Consider the following 21,358-nt stretch of genomic DNA (forward strand, 5'->3'; position numbering starts at 1 on the left):
ACATTTTTAACTGTGAGGACTCCATAGTTCCTTTGTATTCCTATGTTTCATCGTCATTGTCAAGCAGCCCCTCCAAGAATAAACATTGTTGTGGTCCACACCTACAGTACAAGATTGGGAAGCTCCACTGGCACTTTTCTTGCCGTGCCATTGGGCATTGTTTGTTTTCCAAATAGGCTGGCCTGTTCCAAATGTTGGCAATACATAGTGACACAAGGATGTTTGACTTCTCGATGTGAAACCATTACACAAAGCGGAGTTATCAGTGACTCATTGACTTTATACAAATGTAAATGTTTACTTAAGAATACCTTGCATTTAGCAAAGATGAGAGAAATAAATGTGGATTATTGATCAATTAAAGTCCGATGTACTAGTATATAGGACTTTATCAGCAATGGGGCTGTTCGGACAAACAAAATTATTTCCTCAAAACGTAGTGTTCCCATTTTTTTTCATTCCGACTGATCTGTAAATTGGACACTCCATGTCGATAAGTGGGCACAGGTTGCTTTTTGTAATAATTCTAATTTTTATTTCTGACTTGTCAATGATTTGCCTTTTTCTATACAATGAACACCTAAGTAAACATCCCACGAGACAGGCCATTTCATAATTTCTGCCAGGGGTTTTATAATGTATCCATAATCCCCATATCTTTTCTGTCTGTATATAGATGCATTTTCAAAAAAACATCACAATTACAGACAATCACAGAGAAATTTCCAAATCCCGACGGCACAGCAAAAAAAAATTCTCATTAAGACATGTTCAGATCTGTCTCTCTCCATAACCACATATTTGAACAGGACAGGTTTTAAAAACAAAATGTCTCTGGCCAATATTTAGTCAATGCATGCTCTGCCAATTTTAATAGTTAAAGAGGCACAACCCACTGCTTAAATTGTTCTAGTTGACTGAGATGAGTATACACTCTTTAAGTACCCATTCAATATACTGTAATCTTTCTTGTACAAAATCGAAGAAGTACGCGAACAACATAGCACCATAAGGAAATACTATATTTCCACAATTCATCAGCGTTAATACTATGGCAGTGCCATTACAAATGCTTGTTTTACTAATAGGAGGCTGTATAGTGATATCAAAAGATAGTACTGCATCAATTGATCGCCATGATGCTTCACACGGCGATGGAGATGCGTCAATGTTGTTACAAGCATCCTCTTCATACGTGTGATAAAGTGCTAACACCCACTATGTCACAACGTTACCCCTCCTAAACAGCAAACAGTCAATAAGTATATTACATGGAACTGGTCATGAGGGACTAGTTCACCTGGTTGACTCCAATGGAGGCAGGAAGGATGGTGCTTGGATGGGTGATACCATGGCTCAGCCTCTTCTCCGGACTGTCTGCCACATCCATGGGTACGTATTGTTAGAATGGACTCTTCATTCGGTGCGTAGGTACAATATCCTCCAATGCCAAAGCTATTCCAGTGTTCCTGTGGCTGTAATTTACAGTGATGGTCTGCATCATACTGAGAGTTGCAGTGTTGCCTTGAAATGGGAGTTATTTCAACCATTTCTTCTTCATCTTTTCCCATTGAAATTAAAGGAAATTCCGTGACAAACTTAGTTGATTTGCTTTGGGCTTTAATATGTACATTTTTTGTTAATTTTCTGTCCAATATTCGGTGAGAATGCAGTTCTTGTGCGGCATTTAATAGGTAAAAGGAAGCATAAAAATTTATTTTTTTCTCCCTTCACAGTTCCAGTTACGATGATGACTGCAATACCAGATTTTACAGGTAAGATGTCAATGGTCCATAATAAATATGTCCACTTCAAAGATGAAATTGTCATTAAGCAACTTTTTCGTTGTGTAGTATCTGACCTTTTCACAGAAGTGATAGCATCACATGACGACCAGTTCTGCAGCACATGGGGAAACTACCATTTCCGGACTTTTGACGGCGAATTCTTCCAGCTTCGTTCCAACTGCAACTATCTCCTAGCATCCAATTGCAAGGACAGCTATGAGGACTTTAACATCCAGCTGCAACGGCAGGAGACCGGCTGGGCCACCAATATAAAGCGGGTCACTATGAGACTGGAAGGAGTGGTGGTGGAAATGTCCAACTCCTCAATCACGGTCAATGACGAAATGTGAGTATTTTTTTTTACAGAGAATGTATCATGGATCACACGAGACCAACATCTCTGCATTGACTTCTCCCTCTAGTGTGACGTTGCCTTTTAGTCAGGCGGGCATCTCCATTGTTAGAACATTCTCCTATGTGAAGTTTGAGGCGACGAGCGGCATAGTTGTCATGTGGAATGAAGAAGACACTCTGTGGGTAGGTCTCTTTCCATTCTGCGTAATTTTCTTGCCCGACCAAACTGCTCCCACAGTTAGTGGCATTTTCTGAAGTGATGAATGATCAGCCCTCTCAATGTTGCACATTTTTCAGGTTGAGTTGGATGTCAAGTACAAGAATCAGACATGTGGTTTGTGCGGTGACTTTAATGGAGAGCGTGTTGCGGGTGAGTTCATAAACTGGGGTTAATACAGGATAATCACATTTTCAGTAATTTTGGTCAGATTTGTAATGCAATGCAAATGGGATGTCCACGTCTATGGATGCCAGGTGTTTATGGGGTTAGCTTTTTGTGTTAAATTAGAAAAAATAGTCATGTGCCATATGAAGGGTTAAGATTTATACAACAATCCTGATATTTAAATGTACTAAAACATATTCTCCAGGGAACCTTGAGGATTTAGGGGAGGCCTGGAAGGCCAACGGTCCAACTGAAAACTGCGACGAATCTTTGCCTCCTTCGCCTCAACATTGCCCCATTAGTCAGGTAACCCACGGAACGATGGGCAGAAATGAATATGAATCAAACACATATTGTGTTCTTTTGTTCTGCAGAGAAACGTCTGTGAGAGTTTCTTGTCAGCAGCTTCTTTCCTCAGCTGTCACGACCGAGTCAACAGCGTGGCTTTCATGGAAGCATGTGTGACAGACTTGTGCTCCTGTGAAAATAACTCCACCACCTGCTTGTGTTCAACCGTGGCAGAGTACTCACGTCAATGTGCTCATGCCGGAGGGGCTCCACAGGAATGGAATGGACATTTATGCGGTAAAGAAAATAATCATTCTGTGGCTCAGTCACCTGAAGCACTTATCGATTTTTTTAATCCACAATGTAGCAAAAAGAACATGCCCATTAAACATGGAGTACAACGAATGTGGGAGTCCCTGCACCGACACATGCAGTGACCCACAGAGGAGCCAAGTGTGTGAGGAACACTGCATAGATGGATGCTTTTGTCCACCAGGTAGGTTGTCTAGAATTGACACAATCTACCCATCCCCACGTATTTTCTCCAGAAATGGCATTTTCTTCTCATGTTCTTGTCATCATTTTTAGAGTGGCTCAGAAAATGACGATGTCAATCATTCATTTCCTAATTTATCTCTTAAGGTACGGTTTTGGATGACATCAGTGGTAGTGGATGTTTGCCCCTGGACCAATGCTCCTGCATGCACAATGGCAAGCCTTATCAACCTGGCCAATCCTATTCCAGGGCTTGTCAGACATGGTGATGATGAATGTTTTTGTCGTCAAGTTGAGTACAATAAAATGAAACTGCATTATTAAAAAGACTTAACGGTTTTGGTAGCATGTGCAATCAAGGCGAGTGGAGGTGTCATGATACTGAATGTCCTGGTGTCTGCTCCGTACTCGGTGGCTCACACATTTCTACCTATGATGATAAGACCTACACTTTCCATGGGGATTGCTCGTATGTTCTTACAAAGGTACGGCCTTCAAACTTTAGCTAAACTGTGAGATCAATCATTTATTTCTGAAATCGTTGCTCTAATATCAAATTTTAACAGATGAATGGGACTTTTGCTGTCCTGGCCGACCTGGTCAAATGTGAGAAATCTGACAAATCAACCTGTTTGACTGCAGTCACTCTACTGCTGCCACAATCCACGGTAAAACCAATATTGTGTACATGAGAGAAGAAATATTTCATTATATTCAAGGAATTTTCCTCATGCAGATGATTGCTGTTGACTCAAGCGGTCAGGTTTTAGTCAACAAACTCACGTCCCGTCTGCCTTTCTTCATGGGTGAGTGCTTTTTTTTCTTCTCTTTTCCTTTTTAACATGAAATGTGGAAATATTCATTTCAATTGTATCCATTTTATCCAGTCAATAATACGTTTGTTGTCCATATAGATGATGTCACAATCTTCAGCCCGTCCACGTTTTACATTGTGATCCACACTATCTATGGGCTTCATCTTGAGATACAGCTGGTACCCATCATGCAGGTTTATATAAAAGCCAGTCTTCCTCATAAAGGCAAACTTCAGGGTGAGTTGTTGTCTTTTACCAAAATCTCCTTTATCAGGTAAATATTCTCTCTCCATTATTTTGTCTTTGCAGGTCTTTGTGGAGATTTTAATGACGTCGAAGTCAATGACTTCAGAGCCAGGAGTGGGATGATTGAACGCACGGCTGCCGCGTTTGCCAACTCTTGGAAAACTAAAGGTGGCTGTCCAGATGTGGGCAATACACTCGGTGACCCCTGTTTCTTGAGTGTAGACAAGGGTAAGTCCTTATTTTGAAATAATTTCCAGGAAACGAAACATTCCAATACATGAATTATGAACACTCATTGATAGATCTAAAATTACTACACGTAAGATAATTGACTGACTTTTTCTTGTAAATTTTGAATTCTGAAAATTCGCATCATAATAAATAGAGATGTACTTATGATAATATAATGTTGTTGATGAATTCTGTTTTAGAGAAATATGCCCACCACTGGTGTGCCATGCTCATGAACACCACGGGAGTGTTTTCCAAATGCCATTCTGAGATAAACCCAGAAGAATATCTTGCTGTAAGCATTTTTTAAATGAAATCTTGTAAATATGCCCACAGGCATACGTAACCAAATACATGACCTCCACTTTGACCTTAAGCTTGGTTTGTTCTCCATCAACAGGCTTGCATATATGACACATGTAGCGCTGAAAACAGTTTGGATTCTGTATGTGCTACCATGTCTTCCTACGTTTATGCTTGCGCAGCAGCTGGCGTCTCCTTGACAGGATGGCGTGATGTTGTATGTGGTAAGCGTCACCTTGACAATGGAACGTTTAGTCGGATGTATTACGGTTAATAGATGAACTGTTCTTTCAACAGGAAAGTACACATCAGGTTGCCCTTCAAATTTAGTGTTTGACTACCACATGACAAGCTGCGGTCGCACCTGCCGCTCTTTGAGTCAGCCGGACGGAACCTGCAATGTCGATGTGAGCACCGTAGATGGCTGCGGCTGTGCTGAGGGCACTTTCCTTAACGAAAGAGCCCAGTGTGTGCCAGCCTCCCAGTGCTTCTGTTCTATGGGCGACATGGTGCTAAGGCCTCAGCAGGTCGTAAGGGTCAGCGGACAAATTTGGTGAGTGGCATGTATTATTCAAGAAAATGTTACATGTAATTAACTAATGGCTGCTCCTGGCGGTGCTAAACGCAAATTCAGTCCATTGTTCATTTAACACATGTAGGATTACCGACGGCTCAGACATAATAAATACTGTAATTTTGCCATTTTTTGTCCATCAACTCTGTGTCTCTTATTAATTTTGAGTATAAATGATGATGCTGATGAAAGACAAACTATACTCATCTTTTTCCTCACTTTTCAGTGTCTGCCGAGGTGGGAAACTTAACTGCACAGGAAACCATCTGACTGAATGTGAGTCCAATGAAAAAATGGATTTGTTGGACAAATGCTCTACTACATTATTGTACAATTTCATCCCTATGATCAGCATGCAGCGCTCCAATGATTTTCTTCAACTGCTCAAGTGCAAAACCAAATGAAGTGGGATCAGAGTGCCAAAAGACCTGTCAGACTCTGGACACAGAATGTGTACGTTTTCAAAAACATCAGCTTAATTCTATTGTTTAACCATTTCAAGCACACATTAAAATTACTTTTATCCCTCAAAGTGCATCGACGGCGCGAGACGTCCAATTCAGTTTGACTGGCAGAGGCGAAGGAAAAAATATTTATTCGAGGCGAAGGAAAAAATATTTATTCGCCCATTTCCCTCCTCTTCCCTCCTGTCCCTTCCCATTTGAAATTGATTGGACATCTATTGTCATCAATGGAATGCTATGAGTTAAATACTATGTTAATCAACTTTAGAGTGTGATTGGAGGCAGTGAACACTTTCAAATGTCACAGATTTAACAAATATCTTGGAAGATGAGAAAACCTCATTTTTCATTGTGGTGATACTGTATAGGTTAGCACACACTGTGTCTCTGGATGCGTGTGTCCTGCTGGCCTCGTGGCCGACGGGAAAGGAGGTTGCATTGAGGAGACGAGTTGTCCTTGCACTTACAACGGACAATCGTACAAGCCTGGAGAGACTGTTAAAGTGGACTGCAACACTTGGTGAGTACTCTCTTTATGCTTTCTTTTCTGTCCTTAAGTGGTTATGTTGTCGTAAATGTTTTTGACTCGTGCTCTCTGATATGTGTTAAAAGCACCTGTAAAAGCCGCCAGTGGGACTGTACCAATAAGCAATGCGACGGAACCTGTACAATATATGGGGAAGGTCATTACATCACTTATGACGACAAGAAATTCTCATTTAATGGGGACTGTGGTTACGTCTTCACTCAGGTATGAATGATTCTCCTACAATAATCATTGATAATAATTTTAAAAATATTTATCTTATTAGACTTTAATTTAGATGTGTCTATATATGTGGACACCCCATTTTGGGTCATGTAGGTCACCTTTGTATCCCAAAATGATAATATTGTGACCTACATTATCCAAAACGTGATGGCAATATATTTTTAAGTTACAAAGAGTTTTTTTTAAATATTATCAGATAGACATAACTTGCCTTTTAAAGGACTGTTAACACATTGGCTGCCGTTGACGATGGTCAACGTCCAATCCATTTGAATTCCCTGTTCCAAATGGGTTAGCTATCACCGTGAATGGCAATGTATGAGGTAATGCTTAATAATTTTTGGATTCCTTTTCATGAACATTTTTCTTTTCACCTTCTTATCATCTAGGATTACTGTGGGGACAACAAGGAAGGCACATTCAGAGTCCTGACGGAGAGCGTTCCATGTGGACCAAGTGATAACATCTGCTCCACTGCTATCAAGCTCTACTTAGGGGTACATCATTCAGTGATAAACTATAGCATGTGATTTAGTGGACCAGCTTTAACAAGGTCATAACAGTCAAGGTTACATATACATACATGTTTTGGCATGTGATAATTTACTAAATCATCTATGACTGCATGGGTTAGTGATTAATATACAAATTCATGTTACATGGGCATTTTATGAAAGGAACTCATCAATCTTAACTTTTCTTTCTTTCAGAACAGTGAAATAATCCTTAAAGAGGGAACTGTAATCAAACATAACAAAGGGCTAGACATACCTTTTAAAGTCCATACCATTGGTTTATATCTTGTCATTGAGGCGAAGAATGGACTTGTTCTGATCTGGAATAAGAAGACAACACTAATGATCAAACTGAGCTCCGCATTCAAAGTGAGATCACCACCGTCAGTGATAAGTGTTGTTTCTGTAAACTGAATCTGTTCAATATCACCCCAGGGAAAAGTTTGTGGTCTGTGTGGGAATTACGACGGAAAGATAAAGAATGACTTTACCACCCGAAACAAAGAGGTGGTGGTGGATGCCTTTGAGTTTGGAAACAGCTGGAAAGTCTCACAAAGCTGTGCCAACACAAATGCATTAAAAAATCCCTGCACGCTGTACTCACATAGGCAGGCCTGGGCACTAAAACGCTGCAGCATCATCAACAGTGAAGTCTTTAGCACATGCCATTCAAAGGTAGTCCAAAATATTTTACCAGCTTTGTGTGCAACAACTTGCATATTAATAAAAAATATAATCGTATAAATGTTTTTTTTTTTTACAAATATACAAGGTGGATCCCCAGCACTATTATAATGCCTGTGTAAGGGACACATGTTCCTGTAATACTGGAGGAGATTGCGAGTGCTTCTGCTCAGCTGTAGCAGCCTATGCAGCTGCCTGCAATAATGCAGGAGCTTGCATAAAATGGAGAACTCCCACTGTCTGTCGTAAGCGCTGATTTCATTTTTTTATGCTGTCTCAATATTTAACTACAAAAGCTCTTCATTGTCTAATTATATGTAGGAGTTATTGAGATGGTAAATAATACACTTTAATTAAGCAACACAGAAAGTGAGTTGTTTGTAGTGGATTTTTTTAAATTTCGTAATTATTGAGATACATTCTTTCTCCTAAAAATAATTCCTTGTTTCTTAAATAGCTCTATTTTGTGATTACTACAACCCTGATGGTGAGTGTGAATGGCACTACGAAGCTTGTGGAAAACCATGCATGAAAACCTGCAGGAATCCTTCTGGAAAGTGCTATACTCATATCCCAGCTTTAGAAGGTACTTTGGTTGTCATCGATTCATAACAAAGAAAGCACCCAGTGCATCCCTGATCATACATGTATTGTTACATTGTTATCTATAAGGTTGCTACCCCCGGTGTCCACCTGATCAACCATATTTGGAGGAGGTAACAATGAAATGTGTGGCAGCAGAACAATGTGGGTGCTATGGTGTTGATGGGAAGCATTATGCCGAAGGAGACAGAATGCCTCCCACACAAAACTGTCAAAAATGGTAGGATATTTTCTGTCCAAACATTGAAAAATACCTTATTTGCATGGATTTTTGTTGCAATGTAATTTTCTCATTTGTTATACAGTAAATGCTCTTCATCACAGAGGCAATGTACAAATAGCATTAAAGGTAAAGATTTGGATGCAAATTATCATTATTTCGTAATTTTTTTTAAAGTCAAGTTGTTTGAACAAAGAATGGTCTATTGAAATAAAACGTATTCAGGAGCAATGTCTTATATTGTTTTGCAGATTGTACTTGCATCTATCAAGGACAAATATACAATTATGGGGATATAGTATATGACACTCATGATGGAGATGGAACCTGTATTACTGCTTTTTGCGGAGAACACGGAAATATTACAAGGGAAGTAACAGTATGCAGTTCATCAACAACTCATAAGCCACCAACAACGACAGAATTTGTGTTTACAACAAGAGGTAAAGATGAATCATTAAGTAAATGGCACGATGCTTTCATGTGAGCATGCATTACAGTACCCTGTCCTGTAGAACTGAACACTGATTGTTTGGCATGATGTTATGTTTTGGCTATCATAGAAGGACCAGGCTCAACAAATGAACCCACCACAACAACAAGAAGTGCTCCGACAACTGAAAAGCCCCAAACGACAACAACCACAGAACCATCAACGACATCTGACTGTAATGTTTGTCACTGGTCACACTGGATGAATAAGCATTACCCTGATCATAACCTCAGTGGGGGAGATTATGAATCTATAGAAGATATTGATGATGCAAGTCTGAATGGCTGCAAACAGCCACTTGAAATAGAATGCAGAGCCAAAGCATTTCCAGATGTAGCTTTGGGTAAGCTAGGTCAGACGGTAACATGTAACCCAACAGACGGACTGATCTGTCACAATAAAGACCAAGGGATCCCTCCAATTTGTTATGACTATGAGATTAGAGTCAAATGTTGCATCAACCAATGTGTCACTCCAACTGAAGTTACAACAACAAGTTCACCCACAGAATCTATGACAGCAACAACACAGAAACCACCCATTCCCACAGAAGTACCAACAACAACTACAGTCACTACAAAACCTACCACCGTTACAGAAAAGTCTAGCACAGTTACAAAAATGTCAACAACAATCACTGTGACAGAAAAACCTACTACAGTTACAAAAGGACCAACAACAACCACAGTTACAGAAAATCCTTCCACAGTGACAGAAGTACCAGCAACAACCACAGTCAGTAAAAAAACTACCACAGTTACAGAGGTACCAACAACAGCATCAATCACATTTTCAGAAAAACCTACCACAGAGACTGGAATACCAACAACAACCACAGTCACTGCAAAATCTACCACCATTACAGAAGTACCACTAACAACAACCCCTGTTACAGAAAAGCCTAGCACAGTTACAAAAGTACCAACAACAATCACTGTGACAGAATACCCTACTACAGTTACAAAAGGACAAACAACAACCACAGTAACTGCAAAACCTACCACTGTAACAGAAGAACCAACAACAACTGCGGCTACTGAAAATCCTTCCACAGTGACAGAAGTACCAGCAACAACCACAAGCAGTAGAAAATCTACCACAGTTACAAATGTACCAACAACAGCAGCAACTACAGTTTCAGTAAAACCTTCCACAGTTACAGAGGTACCAACAACAGCAGCAACCACAGTTTCAGTAAAACCTACCACAGTTACAGAAGGATCAACAACAACCACTGTTACAGAAAATCCTTCCATAGTGACAGAAGTACCAGCAACAACCACAGGGAGTAAAAAAACTACCACAGCCACAGCAATACCTACAAAAGCAACAACCACAGTTTCGGAAAAGCCTACCACAGTTACAGAAGTCCCAACAACCATCACAGTTACAAAAAGACCCACCACAGTAACTGAAATATCAACAACAGCCACAGTCACAGCAAAACCTACGACAGCTACAGAAGTAGTAAAAACCACAGGAACTGAAAAAACCACAGGAACTGAAAAAACTACAAAGGTTACAGAACTTTCCACCACAGCTAAAGTTACATCGACTGAAAAACCAATCCCCGCAACAACCCTTGAAATTGTTACAGAAACAGTTCGTCCACCCACAGGGCCAAACATAGAAACTACAGCAACCCCCCAACAGACGACAATTACAGAAGAACCAACCACCATCACAACAATGACTCAGAAGCCACCCTTACCCACAACTACTCCAACAAAAGTAACAACTGAAAAGCCCCAAACAACCACCACGACAGAAAGTACACCATCAACACCATCTGGCTGTTATGTTTGTCACTGGTCAGACTGGATCAACAACCATTACCCTGATCATAACCTCAGTGGTGGAGATTATGAATCTATAGAAGATATTGATGACGGAAGTCTGATTGGCTGCAAACAACCGCTTGAAATAGAATGCAGAGCAAAAGCATATCCAAATGTAGCTTTGGAGGAGTTAGGTCAGACAGTAACATGCAACCCAACAGACGGACTGATTTGTCACAATAAAGACCAAGGTATCCCTCCAATTTGTTATGACTATGAGATTAGAGTGAAATGTTGCATCAACCAATGTGTCAGTCCAACTGAAGCTACAACTACAAGTCCACCCACAGAATCCACAACTCTGACAACAACAAAACAGAAGCCATCTATTCCCACAGAAGTACCAATAACAACCACAGTCACTGCAAAATCTACCACCATTACAGAAGTACCACTAACAACAACCCCTGTTACAGAAAAGCCTAGCACAGTTACAAAAGTACCAACAACAATCACTGTGACAGAATACCCTACTACAGTTACAAAAGGACAAACAACAACCACAGTAACTGCAAAACCTACCACAGTAACAGAAGGACCAACAACAACTGCGGCTACTGAAAATCCTTCCACAGTGACAGAAGTACCAGCAACAACCACAAGCAGTAGAAAATCTACCACAGTTACAAATGTACCAACAACAGCAGCAACTACAGTTTCAATAAAACCTTCCACAGTTACAGAGGTACCAACAACAGCAGCAACCACAGTTTCAGTAAAACCTACCACAGTTACAGAAGGATCAACAACAACCACTGTTACAGAAAATCCTTCCATAGTGACAGAAGTACCAGCAACAACCACAGGGAGTAAAAAAACTACCACAGCCACAGCAATACCTACAAAAGCAACAACCACAGTTTCGGAAAAGCCTACGACAGTTACAGAAGTCCCAACAACCATCACAGTTACAAAAAGACCCACCACAGTAACTGAAATATCTACAACAGCCACAGTCACAGCAAAACCTACGACAGCTACAGAAGTAGTAAAAACCACAGGAACTGAAAAAACTACAAAGGTTACAGAAGTTTCCACCACAGCTAAAGTTACATCGACTGAAAAACCAATCCCCGCAACAACCCTTGAAATTGTTACAGAAACAGTTCGTCCACCCACAGGGCCAAACATAGAAACTACAGCAACCCCCCAACAGACGACAATTACAGAAGAACCAACCACCATCACAACAAGGACTCAGAAGCCACCCTTACCCACAACTACTCCAACAAAAGTAACAACTGAAAAGCCCCAAACAACCACCACGACAGAAAGTACACCATCAACACCATCTGGCTGTTATGTTTGTCACTGGTCAGACTGGATCAACAACCATTACCCTGATCATAACCTCAGTGGTGGAGATTATGAATCTATAGAAGATATTGATGATGGAAGTCTGATTGGCTGCAAACAACCGCTTGAAATAGAATGCAGAGCAAAAGCATATCCAAATGTAGCTTTGGAGGAGTTAGGTCAGACAGTAACATGCAACCCAACAGACGGACTGATTTGTCACAATAAAGACCAAGGTATCCCTCCAATTTGTTATGACTATGAGATTAGAGTGAAATGTTGCATCAACCAATGTGTCAGTCCAACTGAAGCTACAACTACAAGTCCACCCACAGAATCCACAACTCTGACAACAACAACACAGAAGCCATCTATTCCCACAGAAGTACCAACAACAACCACAGTCACTGCAAAATCTACCACCATTACAGAAGTACCACTAACAACAACCCCTGTTACAGAAAAGCCTAGCACAGTTACAAAAGTACCAACAACAATCACTGTGACAGAATACCCTACTACAGTTACAAAAGGACAAACAACAACCACAGTAACTGCAAAACCTACCACTGTAACAGAAGAACCAACAACAACTGCGGCTACTGAAAATCCTTCCATAGTGACAGAAGTACCAGCAACAACCACAAGCAGTAGAAAATCTACCACAGTTACAAATGTACAAACAACAGCAGCAACTACAGTTTCAGTAAAACCTTCCACAGTTACAGAGGTACCAACAACAGCAGCAACCACAGTTTCAGTAAAACCTACCACAGTTACAGAAGGATCAACAACAACCACTGTTACAGAAAATCCTTCCATAGTGACAGAAGTACCAGCAACAACCACAGGGAGTAAAAAAACTACCACAGCCACAGCAATACCTACAAAAGCAACAACCACAGTTTCGGAAAAGCCTACCACAGTTACAGAAGTCCCAACAACCATCACAGTTACAAAAAGACCCACCACAGTAACTGAAATATCAACAACAGCCACAGTCACAGCAAAACCTACGACAGCTACAGAAGTAGTAAAAACCACAGGAACTGAAAAAACCACAGGAACTGAAAAAACTACAAAGGTTACAGAACTTTCCACCACAGCTAAAGTTACATCGACTGAAAAACCAATCCCCGCAACAACCCTTGAAATTGTTACAGAAACAGTTCGTCCACCCACAGGGCCAAACATAGAAACTACAGCAACCCCCCAACAGACGACAATTACAGAAGAACCAACCACCATCACAACAATGACTCAGAAGCCACCCTTACCCACAACTACTCCAACAAAAGTAACAACTGAAAAGCCCCAAACAACCACCACGACAGAAAGTACACCATCAACACCATCAGGCTGTTATGTTTGTCACTGGTCAGACTGGATCAACAACCATTACCCTGATCATAACCTCAGTGGTGGAGATTATGAATCTATAGAAGATATTGATGATCCAAGTCTGACTGGCTGCAAACAACCGCTTGAAATAGAATGCAGAGCAAAAGCATATCCAAATGTAGCTTTGGAGGAGTTAGGTCAGACAGTAACATGCAACCCAACAGACGGACTGATTTGTCACAATAAAGACCAAGGTATCCCTCCAATTTGTTATGACTATGAGATTAGAGTGAAATGTTGCATCAACCAATGTGTCAGTCCAACTGAAGCTACAACTACAAGTCCACCCACAGAATCCACAACTCTGACAACAACAACACAGAAGCCATCTATTCCCACAGAAGTACCAACAGCAACCACAGTCACTGCAAAATCTACCACCATTACAGAAGTACCACTAACAACAACCCATGTTACAGAAAAGCCTAGCACAGTAACAAAAGTACCAACAACAATCACTGTGACAGAAAAACCTACTACAGTTACAAAAGGACCGACAACAGCCACAGTCACTGCAAAACCTACTACAGTAACAGAAGGACAGAGAACAACTACTGTTACAGAAAATCATTCCACAGTGACAGAAGTACCAGCAACAACTACAGTCAGTAAAAAAACTACCACAGCTACAGCGGTACCTACAACAGCCACAACCACAGTTTCGGAAAAGCCTACTACAGTTACAAAAGGACCGACGACAACAACAGTCACTGCAAAACCTACCACAGTAACAGAAGGACCAACAACAACCAGTGTTACAGAAAATCCTTCCACAGTGACAGAAGTGCCAGCAACAACCACTGTTACAGAAAATCCTTCCACAGTGACAGAAGTACCAGCAACAACCACAGGGAGTAAAAAAACTACCACAGCCGCAGCAATACCTACAAAAGCAACAACCACAGTTTCGGAAAAGCCTACCACAGTTACAGAAGTCCCAACAAGCATCACAGTTACAAAAAGACCCACCACAGTAACCGAAATACCAACAACAGCCACAGTCACAGCAAAACCTACGACAGCTACAGAAGTAGTAAAAACCACAGGAACTGAAAAAACTACAAAGGTTACAGAAGTTTCCACCACAGCTAAAGTTACATCGACTGAAAAACCAATCCCCGCAACAACCCTTGAAATTGTTACAGAAACAGTTCGTCCACCCACAGGGCCAAACATGGAAACTACAGCAACCCCCCAACAGACGACAATTACAGAAGTACCAACAACAACACAGAAGCCATCTATTCCCACAGAAGCACCAGCAACAACCACAGTCAGTAAAAAAACTACCACAGTTACAGAGGTACCAACAACAGCAGCAACCACAGTTTCGGAAAAGCCTACCACAGTTACAGAGGTACCAACAACAGCAGCAACCACAGTTTCGGAAAAGCCTACCACAGTGACAGAAGTCCCAACAACCATCACAGTCACAAAAATACCTACCACAGTGACTGGAATACCAACAACAACCACAGCCACAGTAAAACCTACCACAGTTACAGAAGTACCACAAACAAAAACCACTGTTACAGAAAGGCCTAGCACAGTTACAAAAGTACCAACAACAATCACTGTGACAGAAAAACGTACTACAGTTACAAAAGGACCGACAACAGCCACAGTCACTGCAAAACCTACTACAGGAACAGAAGGACAGAGAACAACTACTGTTACAGAAAATCGTTCCACAGTGACAGAAGTACCAGCAACAACTATAATCAGTAAAAAAACTACCACAGCTACAGCGGTACCTACAACAGCCACAACCGCAGTTTCGGAAAAGCCTACTACAGTTACAAAAGGACCGACGACAACAACAGTCACTGCAAAACCTACCACAGTAACAGAAGAACCAACAACAACCACTGTTACAGAAAATACTTCCACAGTGACAGAAGTGCCATCAACAAGCACAGTCACTGCAAAACCTACCACAGTAACAGAAGGACCAACAACAACCACTGTTACAGAAAATACTCCCACAGTGACAGAAGTGCCATCAACAAGCACAGTCACTGCAAAACCTACCACAGTAACAGAAGGACCAACAACAACCACTGTTACAGAAAATCCTTCCACAGGGACAGAAGTGCCATCAACAAGCACAGTCACTGCAAAACCTACCACAGTAACAGAAGGACCAACAACAACCACTGTTACAGAAAATCCTTCCACAGGGACAGAAGTGCCATCAACAGGCACAGTCACTGCAAAACCTACCACAGTAACAGAAGGACCAACAACAACCACTGTTACAGAAAATACTTCCACAGTGACAGAAGTGCCATCAACAAGCACAGTCACTGCAAACCCTACCACAGTAACAGAAGTTCCAATAACAACCACAGTCACTGAAAAACCTACCACAGTAACAGAAGTACCAACAAGCAAAGTCACTGCAAAAGCTACCACAGTAACAGAAGTACCAACAACAACCACAGTTACAGAAATCCCTAGCACAGTCACAGAATTACCAACAACAAAAACCACAACTTTAGAAAAACCTACCACAATTACAGAAGTACCAACAACAACAACCACACTCACTGAGAACCCCACTACAGTTACAGAAGTACCAACAATTACCACTGTCCCCACAAAACCTACCACAGTGTCAACAGAAAAGCCTTTAACAACTTTTACGACACTGTCTTCAACAGCTGGCAGAACCACCGAATGTTTCTGCAAATACCTTGATCAAACTTTTGCTCCAGGTACGTATTTATTCATCATTAACATCTCTATGATATTTCAATTTTGTCACCCAAAAGATGTCCATCAGCACAGATTTATTCCATTTCAATTTTCTCTTCTTAAACTGTGAGCTTTATGTTTTTTTTATTTTTAGGTACTACAATATACAATAGAACAGATGAAGCAGGTTGGTGCTTCACTGCATATTGCAATAAGACTTGCAATATTGAAAAGTACGCTGGACCCTGTCAGCCAACCATACCACCAAGACCTACCACTTCCTTGACAACTACTGGCATCACGACAATAGTTGCCACAACAACAGCCAGTACCATAAGTGTGTCCACTAAAGCACCCCCTAAAGACTGCACATTTCTTATCCCACCAAGAAAGGTACTTGACTTTGGAGTAATTTGGATCAATTATATTTATCATTTTGTGGGTAATGGTAGAGCTTCTTTATTTCTGTATTTCTGTGCACTAACATGTCGTTTGTGCTTTTTAGCATGGAGAAACATGGAGTTCTGACAATTGCACCACTCAACTTTGTGATGATGGGAAGGTTCTAACAGAACACAAACCATGCAATCCAATTATAATGCCTGTGTGTGAAAATGGCCAACCACCAGTGAGGATTTATGATGAAGATGGTTGCTGTTTCCATTACGAGTGCACATGTGAGTTCAATTGAAAGCCCTTTAAGCATCCCACATGCAAAAGGTCTTAAAGTCACTCATTGGTATATGCCCATTCATTTTTGCTTTACAGGTATTTGCAGTGGATGGGGCGATCCGCACTATATCACATTTGATGGTCAATACTACAGCTTCCAGAAAAACTGCACCTATGTCCTGGTTAAAGAGATTATTCCTCAACACAATTTTACCGTCCTTATTGACAACGAAAACTGTGACGACACAGGTCTAGTAACCTGTGCTCACAGCTTGATTGTCTACTACAAAAACTACGAAGTCATTCTCACACAGGAGAGGGGCACAAATACAGTCAACACGGTAAATCTTGTCATGTTTGTTGTATATATCTGTTATCTGCCTTTGAATGTTTAAATTTAGTATGAAAAGTAAAGCATAAGGCAGGCTCTTAAGTTTATTACCAAATCTTGACGTGTTCAGGTGTACGTCAATGGCAAGAAAGTCATCCCAACGTATTCCAACAATGACTTCATCATCACAAGCACGGTCATTGAGATGGTCTTGAGAATTCCTGCAATTAAAGCCATTGTGACTTTCAAAGGCCTTTTATTCAGTGTTGATTTGCCATGGTCCCTTTTCCACAACAACACAGAAGGACAGTGCGGTGAGTAACAATATGAAACAATTGTCCGTTTTGCGCATCAATTTCAAACATTAACTGATTTCGCCAGGTACGTGCGACAATAATAGAAAAAATGACTGCCGATTACCGAGTGGGCAGATTGACCCGTCTTGCCCTGATATGGCTGGTGAGTGGCACGTACCAGATAAGAACAAACCATACTGCGAGAAGCCACCGCCTCCACCAACTGCAGCACCAACTGAACTACCTTGCGATCATGAAATTTGTGAAATCATAATTAGCGAGTAAGCGAGCACACAGCAATAATTGTTATTTATTGATATCGCACTTAGTCTCATCAACTCTGTATTTTCTGCTTAGTGTGTTTAAGGAATGTCACAAAGTCATCTCGCCAGAGGACTACTATGAGGCCTGTAAATTTGATGTTTGCCACATGGAAGAGGCCCACATAGGATGCTCCAGTTTGGAGGCGTACGCCTTGATGTGTGTTGCAGCATCCGTCTGTGTTGACTGGAGAAACTCGACACAGGGGCATTGCGGTAAGCATAGCCCTTTAAACCATTATAGTCACCATCAATGGCATTTAAAGATATGTACTATTTTGATTTTTAGCATTTTTAAACGTGGCTTCTTTTTCTTACTTTTTTATGAATTAAAAATGAAAAACAGTAAATATTCACCTACTGATTTTAATTATTTTTTAACAAAAACAAAAAATATAAATGTTATTTATTATTAATGCAATGTTGTTTATTATTTAGTCATTTTAGACCATTATATGGGGGCCATAACATGAGTGTATTTCTTTTTTATTATGTTTTCATAAAAGTTTAATCAATTTACAGTTGTATTAATATATATATTTTATTAATCTAAAATACATTTTAAAAATAAGAATTTGGAGTCATAAGTGTGTTAATAATGTGGTTTGCATAAATTACAATGCGCATCGAACTTGCTCACCAAAGTCAACAAACTCTCCTCGCTGTAAGCATTTAGATATATCTCCTGCCAAATGTTAAATAAGGTAATTATAGTAATGATCAATTAGTGATATCTAAAGAATAATATGCAGGTAGTATATACTCATTCTATATGTGCTGTGTTTATGTGCCTCAAACAAGGAATTAAATATTTTCGATTGCATTAACAAAGTCATTAGAGGGCATTATTTTCAATGTTACTTTTATTTTTTTTGATGTGTCAAAAATGTTGTCATATTGCAGAATTTGACTGTCCAGCCCACAAACTCTACAAACCATGTGGTCCAGTTGTAGAACCAACTTGCAATGCAAGGTACCCACTCTCATCTTGAATAGACAGCAACATGAACAATTACACTGTTGTATTCTTTTCCTAGTTGTGTGAATGTTCCCACCATTTTCTCTTTGTAGATACAATAATAAATATACAGACCAATGCTACGGAGAAAAATATTTCCAGAAATCTGACTGTAATGAATTTGTGGAGGGATGTTTCTGTCCACCTGGCACAATTTTGTTTAGTTCAAGCTCTGACATCTGTGTCTCTGCCTGTAAGCGTCACCGACAAACAACAATCTGATTACTCTAAACGTGTTAACATCAATTTAAAGCCTTTACTTTCTTGTCAAAGGTTGCACGGGACCTGACGGTGAACCTCAAGAGGTATCTGTAGCCATTGGGTCAAGGTTTTCCGAACGGTGGTTACTTGATTGTATTGTTGATGATGAACTGTTGTTTTACCATACAAGGTTGGCGATAGTTGGGTCAGTGGCTGTCAAATGTGTGTCTGTGATGCCGATACGCTGAGTGTGCAGTGTGAGCCTCGCGTGTGTCCCACTCAAGCGCCCATAACCTGCAAGGAAGGTGAAGTATTGATGAACCAAACAGTGGACTGCTGCCAAACCCTGACGTGTGGTGAGTAACTGTAACTGTAATTGTAGCAATCCCTCCAGATTGTTGTGGTATAATTGCAGTTTTGTTCCTTTTCTATTACATATGAACGTGCACTTAATTGTCCTTCCCAGTTGCTCTTCAATCCAAATGTAAGATAAACACAAATGAGACCTACTTGCACGTGAAGGACTGCAAGTCAGTTGTACCAGTGGAAATGACAACCTGCGAGGGATCCTGTGGAGCGTCAACATCAATGTGAGATTCATCGTTATGATTCAGTGGTGCCCTTTCCTGGTAGCGTTGCTTATGTGTGAAAATCTAACTGTCCAGGTACTCCGCTGAGAGCAACAGTCTGATGCGCTCTTGCTCATGTTGTCAAGAAACCGCCACCAGCAAGAAAGAAGTGGAGATGATTTGCTCCGATGGCAGCAAGATAAAGCACTCCTACATCTCCATTGAAGACTGTGGCTGTCAAGCCACACATTGTACACAAAACACAACCCACCATTTTTAACGTTTATAAATATTCCTAGAATATTGGAATGCCAATTACTTTTTGTTTTTTGACACTGTGTATTGTACATCCTTGGACTAGATACAAAATGCAATCTGACATTTTACATTGTACAATATATTTTGTTGGGCATGAGGAATGCATTTGTAGAAAAAAATCTTAAAACATTTCACATTTTAAAGTTCCATCAAAATGAATTTATGGAATCATTTATCTTACTGTTATATCTTTTCTTAGCAATAAATGACTTGGCATTCTGAAAAGCTATATTCCAATAAACATTTTCCTGTTGCATTACTTTATGTATCATTCATGTCTTACAATAACAAATATTTTAAGCATTTTGTGGGGGCAGTTTGGATTCGATTTGGAGGCCGATGTGATTGGGAGCGTGAGTAGTTGTCTATTTTATCTTCCCCTGCGATTGGCTGGCAAACAATTCAGGGTGCCCCCTGCCTCATGCCTGAAGTCAGCTGGGATAGGCTGCAGCACCCCCCACGACCCTCTTGAAGATAAGTGGTTCAGAAAATGTATAATAAATAAAATAGAATAGACAACTACTCACGCTCAATCACAATTATATACATATAAAGCCGCTTTGCGGTGTAGAGGTCCACTCACCTGACGTCGGAGGGGGCAGGCGTGGGTGGGCTCGATTCCCGCTGGTGGCGGTTTGATTGGGAGTGCGGATGGTCATTTGACTCTCTGTGTGCCCTATGACTGACTGGCGACCAGTCTAGGGTGAATTCTGCCTTTCGCCCAAAGACAGCATATATATATCATCACATTTTCCAAACCGCTTTGTCCTCACTAGGGTCGCAGGGGGTGCTGGAGCCTATCCCAGCTGACTTCAGGCCAGAGGTAAGCATACCTGTCAACCTCTGCCGATAACTCCCCTTATAAATGATTATGATTACCCGGGGAGAACGTACTACGGTGTTTGTAAGGTTTTTTGGGGGTTTGTAAGGGGAATCATAATCATTTATAAGGGCAGTTATCCGCAGAGGTTGACAGGTATGGGTAAGGGACACCCTGAATTGGTGGCCCGCCGATTGCAGGGCACAAGGAGACAAACAACCATTCACACTCATACTTAGAGTGTCCAATCAGCCTACCATGCACATCTTTGGAATGTGGGAGGAAACTGGAGTACCCGGAGAAACCCCACGCAGGCCCGGTGAGAACGAACACAGGTGGACCGATCTGGATT

The 21,358-nt window shown here is 40.8% G+C and overlaps 1 protein-coding gene across 1 annotated transcript; it reads left to right on the top strand.

The window, feature by feature from the left end:
- Window positions 1-1,270: 1,270 nt before the first annotated feature.
- Window positions 1,271-20,445, top strand: LOC144071006 (uncharacterized). The gene is made up of 42 exons (XM_077595664.1): window positions 1,271-1,392; window positions 1,737-1,775; window positions 1,854-2,133; window positions 2,210-2,324; window positions 2,439-2,511; window positions 2,732-2,832; window positions 2,901-3,111; window positions 3,182-3,310; window positions 3,457-3,574; window positions 3,656-3,794; window positions 3,876-3,977; window positions 4,046-4,115; window positions 4,224-4,361; window positions 4,434-4,598; window positions 4,802-4,896; window positions 5,002-5,128; window positions 5,202-5,457; window positions 5,705-5,754; window positions 5,831-5,931; window positions 6,311-6,462; window positions 6,555-6,693; window positions 7,104-7,211; window positions 7,425-7,598; window positions 7,665-7,904; window positions 8,002-8,158; window positions 8,371-8,499; window positions 8,586-8,736; window positions 8,822-8,865; window positions 8,988-9,179; window positions 9,300-16,481; window positions 16,616-16,854; window positions 16,967-17,138; window positions 17,230-17,474; window positions 17,595-17,778; window positions 17,846-18,041; window positions 18,118-18,296; window positions 18,984-19,053; window positions 19,152-19,291; window positions 19,372-19,403; window positions 19,490-19,655; window positions 19,766-19,889; window positions 19,965-20,445. The coding sequence occupies exons 1-42, from the start codon at window positions 1,314-1,316 to the stop codon at window positions 20,146-20,148; spliced, it is 12,987 nt and encodes a 4,328-aa protein (XP_077451790.1). The 5' UTR covers window positions 1,271-1,313; the 3' UTR covers window positions 20,149-20,445.
- Window positions 20,446-21,358: the final 913 nt, after the last annotated feature.

The sequence above is a fragment of the Stigmatopora argus genome, chromosome 3 (assembly GCF_051989625.1).
Source record: "Stigmatopora argus isolate UIUO_Sarg chromosome 3, RoL_Sarg_1.0, whole genome shotgun sequence".
Classification (NCBI taxonomy): Eukaryota; Metazoa; Chordata; class Actinopteri; order Syngnathiformes; family Syngnathidae; genus Stigmatopora; species Stigmatopora argus.

Excerpts from the sequence above, each read along its gene's own strand:
- LOC144071006 (XM_077595664.1), top strand. The coding sequence starts at position 1,314 with ATGGAGGCAGGAAGGATGGTGCTTGGATGGGTGATACCATGGCTCAGC. Across the intron at positions 2,833-2,900 it reads AACATTGCCCCATTAGTCAG|AGAAACGTCTGTGAGAGTTT; the intron begins GTAACCCACGGA and ends TTTGTTCTGCAG. Across the intron at positions 19,054-19,151 it reads GAACCAACTTGCAATGCAAG|ATACAATAATAAATATACAG; the intron begins GTACCCACTCTC and ends TTCTCTTTGTAG.